Source organism: Benincasa hispida, chromosome 1 (genome assembly GCF_027475165.1).
Source record: "Benincasa hispida cultivar pf3 chromosome 1, pf3_genome.v1.1, whole genome shotgun sequence".
In the NCBI taxonomy this organism is placed as follows: domain Eukaryota; kingdom Viridiplantae; phylum Streptophyta; class Magnoliopsida; order Cucurbitales; family Cucurbitaceae; genus Benincasa; species Benincasa hispida.
This window is the reverse complement of record NC_143478.1, coordinates 19898406-19908301: the sequence shown is the minus strand read 5'-3', so window position 1 is coordinate 19908301 and position 9896 is coordinate 19898406. Positions and strand designations below refer to the sequence as shown.

Sequence of the window (9896 nt, the reverse complement as noted above, 5' to 3'; positions counted from 1 at the left end):
ATAATATGAAAGCCAAAGTTTTAAAAGAGGAAAAGATGTAGAGATTTAGCATTATAATTTGACCTTAATAGTGGAATTGTGAGGTGATGAGGTTGTCACTTCGACTTCTACAAACAGGTTGAAATGGTAGGAAAAGGCCACTTAATAGGTAAAGTGGACACTGAGTCATCGAGAGACGACAAATGGATATTTCCTAAAAAGAAAATGGAAAATGGGAGAGGAAAAAAAAAAAGAAAAGAAAAAGACATCTCAATATCAATCACTTTGAGATTCTTAGCTTTGAAGCCCCTTAAAACACTGAGAAAGAAGCTGAAAGAATCCAATGAATAAGCAAAAGGGAATGAAATAACTGCTTATTTAAGTTCAGTTCACCTTTATTTCACACACTTTGAAAGTCAAATTTATTTATATTGCATAAATATAAACATAACTTGTGAAAGAAATTTTGTATCACATGACTGACACGTGCTGCCCAACAGCCAGGAAATACTCTTATTCCAGAGGAAGAAATGGTTTTGACTTTAATTTCAAGCAGAAAGATCCCAAAAACTCAAAAAGAACAAAGAGCCAGTAGGTGACTTTCAGAAAAGACAAGGCAGCTGTTGAACTAAGTTGTTAGAGTATTATTAGGCTACATTAAATGTTAAGTGACGATGTAAGAAAGAAATTGGATCGAGGATTCAAAAGGCACTAGGGCATTAAGAGAACAGAAGCCAAGCTTACCTAAATGGGGGCGAAAAGTTGCTAGATGGCGGTGATCATACTTGAGGATACCAAGTGAGACGTTGAGATACGATATATGTAATATCAAATGTTATAATGCCTTGAATCTATTATCTAACATTTCGAATGACCAAGTATGAGGTCTCGCTAGTGAGGACTCTGGGATTCAGAGACAACACCCTCAAAACCTAAGTCATATATGCATTTTTATTATTGATGTGTTTGACCCTAAGGTATAGAGAGCCCTCTAACCCTACAACCACTTTTGCAACCGGTAATATCACATGGTTTGAAAAGAAAGATGAAAGAAGTATTGCAATATAAGCTACCTTTCGAGGGGAGAGAACTATTTCTCCCCTACAATCCATCCACTATGGACAGACTTTTCATAACTATATCTAACATCTACACTACCCAACTCTCTCAATTTATAAATTATAACCAACTCACCCTAACAAACTACCAACTAATTATCATGACTAATATCCTAATAACGTTTCCAATATAACCCTATTGATATTCTAACATTTGAACTAAGCATGAGTGACAATTGACAAAACTTAATTTCTACTGCATAATGTCATACCCCAAACCATTTTGGTGTGCAAATCTTATAGAATCAACAATTTCAGAAGACTAGAAGAACATAATAAGTTTCAGATGCTGTCAATATGTAAGAATACTCATGCTTAAGTTTACCTCATTAGCAACATATCGCTGAACATATCAATATAATCTTTTGCCAAAGCAATTCTACAATACATACTGAGGTTGTGACTGCCTGTGAAAGGCTTCACTGTGAAGCATTAGCAGGAGCAAACTTGACCGAAATGCTGTTGACACAATGGCGTTCATCTGTAGGTGTCCCAAATCCCTCTCCTTTAAAAACATGACCCAAATGCCCACCACATGCAGCACATGTTATCTCAGTTCTCCTTCCATCAGGGTCCGGCTGAAATTATTTTCCCAAGTTATCAGTCGATTGTTCACTATCAATCAAATTGCAGTATACAACAATAATGGAAACTGCTCTATGCACTTCAGAAAGAAGTAACTCACAAAGCGATTAATTGCTCCAGGAAAACCCTCAAAGAAAGCAGGCCAGCCACAGCCAGAATTGAATTTGGTGCTTGACTTATAGAGTGGGGTTCCACAGCCTGCACAGTTGTATATTCCTTCTTCATAAAACTTGTCATATTTCCCAGTGCCACGAGGCCTGCATATCATCAACTTCTAGCTATGGTAATTGATAACTAAAAGGACCATGAAAACTACATAAAATTCAAAAGAGTCAACCACAATTGCACAACACAGCTAATTAATCTATTCATGAGCGGGCTTTGAGACTGAGTTATACAAGACACGCAGCCAATCAAACTCCGTAACAAAATCTTGATGAACAAAGCTCAAGTCATATAGACAAAGCTACTTGGAATTCAAAATAATCAATATGGCTAGGGTCACAATTTGCATTAGACCATAACATTAATATGCAATACCTCCTTGTATGACTGACAAACTGTTACGGGGCTGTTTGGGCCCTAACTTCAATAGGATGGAGTGAGCTATTATAGTCCACTCACTGTTTGGACTTCCAATTCTTTCCAACTATTATAACCCACCATTAACTACAATATGACTATTGTAATTCCTTCTTTGTTACAGTGTCTACTATTCTCTACTCATTTTCTCTCATCCTCATTAACTCAAACTAAATTAGTTACTATCCATCCTCTCTCATCCTCATTAATTCAAACAAAAATAGTTTGCACTCCAAACATAAACTATTATAACCTACAAACTACAATAGCCACTGACTATAATAACCAATTTAGTACCCCAAACAGCCTCTTATATTTCATATGTGGCTTTGATAATCATATTAATAAGATGACATCAGGTCCTCCCCTACATGGGGTAAATCTTTTTTAATGCATGTCTGAATTAAATTGTTGAACGTACTGGGTTGTGGACCACGTGGTCCTTTGTAAAAACAAAATAACCTTAGGAGATTTCGCATCCATAACATTCCAACCTCAAGCAAGCAAAAAGGGTCTCGAATTGGATACAGATCTCAGATGCATTGAAGAAAAAGGAATGTTTTAGAATTGTAATGACATAGGTGATCGTCATTCAGTGCAGCTAAGTAAGTTCTGCTTCTGCAACAAATGTCAAACAACAGAATACTTATTGATTAAGCTATTACAGAATACTGAATTTTCCAGTCACATCACGAAACAACTGACCAATTTTCCAATAAAAATAAGACAGACGAACAAGAAATTCCCATTTAGCACATAGAATCATAAGTGAAGCATGTTCAGAACAAGCCCAAGATGCCAACAACCACTGGAAAAAAAAAAACAAAAACAAAAACAAAAACAAAAACAAAACAAACAAACAACAGTAACGAAACGAAAATGACTCAATTCGTTTATGAAGACACCAATTTGGAAACTCTAACCTACCCGGTACCCAAATCATCATTGGTTTACACAAAAGAAACTGATCAATGTAACCAAACAAACTCCACGAGAAGCAGGAATCAAGGAATAAGAAGGGTTATTATAATTACTCAGTTCCTTTCTGGCGAAGAATGCGAAACTGTTCCGGAGAGAGTATAGCTTGCCACTCTTCCTCCGACTTCTGAATGGAAGTTGGTACAGATGGGGCAGCCATGCGAATGTTTACGAGAATTGCAGTCGTCGATCAGGATCCCTCGTGTCCTTCCTTGAGCGATGGACGAGCAACGAGCCAATGAGGATGTGAAGGAATTGGCATCATCTTTTAACAGATACGAGGGAAATGAATTTGGACATAATTTGTGGAAAGGTTGACACGAAGGGCAATTTTGCAGTCGCTATTCAATATGAAGTTTTGGATTTTTAGAGAAAAAAAAAGAAAAAAAGAAAAAAAAAAAAAGGAAAATAAAAAGAAAAAAAAAAAGAAGAAAAAACAGATTCTTGATTAGAGTTTTTTCCCCTTTTCTTATGTTGTTTTTTGTTTACATCTTTTGAAATTTTATTCTCAATTTTGCCCTTATTCTATTGTCATTATATGCCGAATTTCGAACAATACTCCCCTTTCTTTCATTATATATTTTTTTTATTGACTGCTTTTTTTTCCTTTGCAAGTTCCTTTCTTATCCCTCTTATTATTTTGTTGATGTTTATGTATATGATTATGCTTTTTGTTGATGTTTATGATTATGCTTTTTCGCACTATAATGTTGTGATTCGAACTTTTGACTCTATATAATGTGCCAGTTAAACTATGCCCATGTTACTTTTATTATTATAGATTTTTTAATAGTTAGAAATTTATCACTAAGGGGATGTTCGACTCACCAATATGAGTTTAGTTGAGTTGATATAATATACGAACTTATTGTTTGGCCCACCAACTTTAAATGTTGGTGGAATTAAGTTGATATATTTTACCAACTCACCCCAACTCTCCCTTCTTATGTTTTCAATGGTTCCACCCATCGCCTATTTTCACACTCTGAAAACTAACTCCGGGCTCCGACAACCACCTCCGATGACAACTCTGAGCTCTGACAACCACCTCCGATGACAGTCTGGCAACTAACTCTGAGCTTAGACAACCTTCCGCAACCAATTATGGCCTCTGACAACCACCTATGGTGACCCAACTTCGACAACCACCTTCGTTCTACCAACTCCGAAGACCAATTGGCTCTAACAACAAACTTCGATGACCAACTCCGAAAACCACTTTCGTAGGCCTCGACTACAAACTCCGATGAAAATCACCTTTGATGATTACCTTTGAGTGGGCAACTCCGATGACCAACTCGGGACTTCGTCAACCACCTTCGACTAAAAACTCCGACAACCAACTCTAATACCACCTTCATGCGACTAACTTTGAGCTCTAACAGTCACCTCCGACTACAATCTCCAGTGAAAACCATATTCGATGATCAACTTCGACGACCACTTTCGCCCAACCAACTCTGGGATTTGAAAACCACCTCCGATGACAAACTTCAACAACCAACTCCATTATACCTTCATGCAACCAACTTCAGGCTCCGAAACCACCTCCGACTACAAACTCTAGCAACAATCATCGTCGATAATCAACTTCGACAACCACTTCTGACTACTATAAGACTGATGCCTGTTAAAGTATGTTGTAGGGTTATTAATTATATATATATTACTTTGTCTACATTAAGTGCAATATTTATACGTAATGAATTCACATATCGAATGAGTGTTAAAAATATTTAGACGAAAAGTTTGTATATTGTTGAAAAGTATGTAACATATAACAAAAAAAAAAACATACAATGAAATTTTTTTCCTGGAACACTTTCCAACAAGAATTAGTGAAAAATAATGATTTGTTTTCTGACAATCCTCCAAATTTAGAGGAAATGGAAGTGAAATTGTTGAAGAAATATGGTGACATTCCTGAAGGAACTCTCATCAAAGAGTACTTATGAGTGGAAGCAAGATCGTTCCAAATTCATTGTGACAGAAATACAACATTCACAAACATACATACATGTTATGCATTTTAGAACAAATTACGACATGCTTTGAAAACTTAAATACAAAGAATCGAAAGACTCACCTTTGAAGAACCTTTCTTCTATCTTTCTCTTGGTCTCGCTAGGAACAGCACCTCTCGCTGTCGCTGTGATCGCCAAGCCAATCGTCTACCAAATCTCACTGTCGCTCAGCCAACAAACGGTCTTCTCCACGACCAGGTAGCAACTTGGACACCACCACTCAGTGACCTTGGTATTCTCGGAGTGAGAATCCATGAGGTGTGGGCTCTATTGGATTTGGTAAAGGGAAGGAGGAAACATGATCGTATTCAACGACCAAGAAATTGGGAGAGATTTAGATTCTATCGTATAGACGGGTGCTTGATCATTTAAAAAAAGTGCACGATCGTTTAGGTAATTGGGTATGATCATTTAGACGATCATTTAGGTGATCTCGCTCTCGCGCACGATCGTTTAGTAAAAGTTATACGATCGTTTAGTAAAAGTTATACGATCGTTTAGGTCGACTGCGTATGTACACGATCGTTTAGAAAAACTTAGGCTCTTGTTAGCTATACGATGGGTAGTGTACAACTTTGTGAAGTGATAATCCGATCTCTACAAAATGAAAACTTTTTTCATTTTATCCTTTAGTTATGAAAAATTGAATACAACCTCCCACTTTCACGCACGGTTATGGAGAAAACCACCAACAATTATCTCATAATTGTTTTAATTATAAATAAATATAATAACTAACTTATCATATTATATTATAACCTATAGTTTTAATATCACATCATATGCAATATTTAAACCATAGTCATTTTCTCCTCCAAGATATAAATCATATTTATATCATTTTCCTCTAATTAATGTATCTCATACATCAAGTCAGCTATATCATATATAATTGACCAGTTTAATCATATCATATACAATCAAACTCCCTCTTGTCAAATTAAACACTTCAAACTGACCCAAAAACTAATTTTCAACTTGAATCCATTGAGGAGGGGGACCTTTGGACCTATGGTTTGAAGCTCCAACGGTACGTGAATAGCTAACTAAACTTTTTAGCCACGAGATCCACCATCCGTTAACTGCCAGACACTCCATTAAAGACCGACAACTACACTTTTTTCACCACATTAATATTTCTGTGTCCATCGAATATAACCAGTCAACAGTACGATAACCCTTCGCAGATGCTCGTAAGTACAGTTGGGCCAATTTATCGTTTTTCCCCTATAGTTACATCTAACTTCTTAAGTACCACTGATCCCTCTAATGAACAATACAACATAGTTCAATTATGTGTGGACACCTCTCGGGCCATGAGAAGGTGTGTGGCGCCATATCGTTCAAGCCCCGGAATCAGCCTTTAAGGGAGCAATCTATCTACTTACCCCTGTTTTGAGGAATGAGTGAATTCCGTCTTGTGTAGCTGAGTTCCCAGCTCCCAAATCAGACGAATCCCCAAAGTGGTAGGTTTGAGTCGGTAATTTGGCCACTCGCACCCATACAAATCAAAGGACTGCCCTTAAAGGCAGGAGTTCCCAACTCACTCAGGATTATGGTCATGTTACCTATGGTCATCCTAGTGAAGTGAAGTCTCTGTCATGAACGACGTTATATAATGAGACTAAACACTTCGTGATTCGGTCTTATACAAACTCCTTTGTCGCCCCCGCTCGCATGTCTCCACATGAATGATCAGGATCAGACCATCTGTAGTAAGTCACAACACTTGTAACTCTTTTACAAAGCAGGCCGCATCCGTAGTGTCACCAAGATAAGGTTTCCCTCCTATATCCATATACTACAGACCATTTTGGTTATCACTTAAGGCATGATCCACCCGTTTGTCTCCACATACATGCTTAAGTTACAATGACAACTAAGGATCTTAGTTTATTGGTTTGTGGCAAAGCAAATAAAACATCACATGTTTCATAGATAATAGTGAATAAAATATCATATATTATTACATCACAAGCATTTGTTCAATACAGTGTTTATAAACTACAGGACCCAACGAGAGTTTAGGGCATCATCCCCAACAATTTCAGTTGTTACGATGACGAGGGAGATTTAATTTTTAAAATATCATGACATAGTAAAAATATAAAGCAACAATAGGAAGAAGAAGAAGAAGAAAAGAAGATGATAATGAAATCCATTGAGAAAAATTAGCTAGTTACAAAAGTTTTGATTTCGCTTTAGTTTCTCATTTTATTTAACCATATTTCCACAAGAAATGTAATGGGTTAATTGTTGTTCATTGCCCAAAAAAGAAAGAAGAAAGGGAGGAAAAGTTTTAAAAATTATAAGAAAAAAATTTCATTTCATGTTTTTATTCAAACAAATATTGGTAGAATTATTGAATAAAAAAGTTTCAAAACAAAAATAGTAATCATAAAAGCATATTATTTAGAGTTCAACAAACTGCATCAGATACCCGGACATATGAACTCAACTCTGCACCCTGCTGCATTGTAAATGTGATGTGACTATAATATGAATTTGTGGTGATGTGTTATGAATTGCACATGCAAGTTTTCCTAATAAGACCCAAGTATAAGCCTTACTAGGTTTCCTGGTAAGTCCAGGGTCGAACACAGGGACTACTAAGTAAGTATGCGACAGTAAATTTGATTCCCTTGCGGTGGTGAAAACAAATAAGTTGGATGGTGTTTTGTTTAAGAATATTTCCTATGCGATGGAGTTCAAATAAAGAGTTGATGAAATCGAGAATTACAATGAGTATGCGATGAATGAGTTAAGAAGGGGTTAAGATTGCGCACAAGTTATGCGATCATGCTACACATAAACAACAACATGTCATCTCTCAATGCAAATGCCATAATTCCTATTTCTAGAACGCATGTGATGTATACGAAAATGTCGATAGGACTTATGTTTAAGCCTCTATTCTTGTCTATGCGATGATGAATGATGCACACATACACAAGGTGACCGCATACTATCATATCTTATCTCTAGGGTGTATGCGATGTGTCAATAGCAATAGAACTTATGTCTAAGTTTCTATCTCTTGATTATGCGGTTCTAATCTTACTCTCTCAAGCCTAGATTCTAATCTGACTCTCTCAAGTCTAGATTCTTTCTTTATACTACTCTCTCAAGTATCTCCAAAGGGTGAATGGCACATACATAAGACAAGATGATCGCATAAAGTGTAAATCTTAGGTCATGCTAGCTAAGTACTTCTCAACCCATTCGGAAATTTAGCTACTCATGTGAAGTATGGAGAGATTAAATATAAGTTGAAATGAGATTTCCATTTTCTATAAATAAAATGTAGAATACAGAATAGCAATGGATTGTAGAGATAAGAAGCCCGGTAGCAATGTCTTGCTTCCCGTGGCCTTTTAAATTGTCTTTTTCACTCCAACTTTGTCCAGATGAATATTCTTGCTTTCGCAAGTGGTGGCCCTCTCTCCCTTTGTAGCGCTTCCCGACAGTCTCTCGATCTGCCCGGGAATGATCTCTCGGCTTCTTCATCATTTAGCTCGTCTCCGTCTTCTAAGACTAACGGCTCTCTAACTTATTCTCTATTCTATCTATGGTGATCAAATTCTGCTTGTTTCTATCTATGGCGATCTGATTCTCCCTGTTAACTAGTGGCCTTTGGTATTTATAGAGCTTGAGGTGAAAAAGCTTTTCTCTCTAATGATTGCAATAATGGGCAGTCATTAAATCTCTTGCTCTGATGCGCCGATTAATGGTCACCGAAAATTGCTAGCTTAGTTATGCGTTTGACCGTTTGTTCGCGGAAAAAATCCTGATGGCCCTTCCCTTTGTGCCACTGGTTGAAAATTGTGTTGTTGATTTTTCCACGCGAAGTTAGAGTGGTTTCTCCGCCCAGGGTTGTACGTATCAGAGAAAGGGTTATTCTTTATGAAGCATACCGTTTGCAGATTCCTTGGGCATTCTTCCATCGGATGTGCTTCTTCATAAATGACACAAATTGTGGTCGTTTGAGCAATTTCGTTGACCTGCCCTTTTTGCATTCCCGTGCTATTGATTGTGATACCTTGTATCAAACTCATCATCGCGTTCATTTGTGTTTGTAGGGATGCGATGGCCTCATTGTTCGCATTACTGTCTTTAATTCATAATCCTTGATCGCTTTCCCTCAAATCTACATGATTTTTTGAAATGCGATCAAGTATATTTTTCGCCTCATCATATGTCTTATCGAGCAGACCACCAGCTGCTGCTGCATTGGTAGCCATTTGCGATGCCGGGTTCAATCCAGGATAGAAAATTTCCATCTGCAAGCAATCAGGTAAGCCATTGTGCGGACAATCTCGCACCAGTTTCTTAAACCTCGCCCAAGCATCACTGAGTGATTCGTCAATTTCTTGTTCAAAATTAGTGATCAGCTTCCTCCTTCTGGCATTCTCCGTCAGAAGGAAGTACTTCTTCATAAACTTCTCAACTACTTACTCCCATGATATAATCTCCCCGGGTTCAAGAGAATAAGCCCATTTTCGTGTCTGGTCACACAATGAAAATGGAAACAATGTAATTGAACCTTCTCAGCGGAGATGTTTGGGAACACAAAAGTGTTGCAGATCTCAATGAAACTACGGAGGTGGGCGTGCGGATCCTCACCATGCCT

The 9896-nt window shown here is 37.3% G+C and overlaps 1 protein-coding gene and 1 non-coding gene across 2 annotated transcripts; one reads left to right on the top strand and one right to left on the bottom strand.

Annotated features, from left to right (window-relative positions):
* Nucleotides 1-1306: 1306 nt before the first annotated feature.
* On the bottom strand, nt 1307-3752 carry LOC120070740 (peptide methionine sulfoxide reductase B5-like). The gene is made up of 3 exons (XM_039022615.2): nt 3299-3752; nt 1783-1939; nt 1307-1675 (listed from the first exon to the last, which is right to left on the bottom strand). The coding sequence occupies exons 1-3, from the start codon at nt 3400-3402 to the stop codon at nt 1517-1519; spliced, it is 420 nt and encodes a 139-aa protein (XP_038878543.1). The 5' UTR covers nt 3403-3752; the 3' UTR covers nt 1307-1516.
* Nucleotides 3753-9562: 5810 nt separating this feature from the next.
* LOC120070484 (small nucleolar RNA R71) lies at nt 9563-9669 on the top strand. The gene has a single exon (XR_005479978.2). It is a non-coding gene; the product is annotated as a small nucleolar RNA R71 (small nucleolar RNA).
* The last annotated feature ends 227 nt before the right edge of the window (nt 9670-9896 follow it).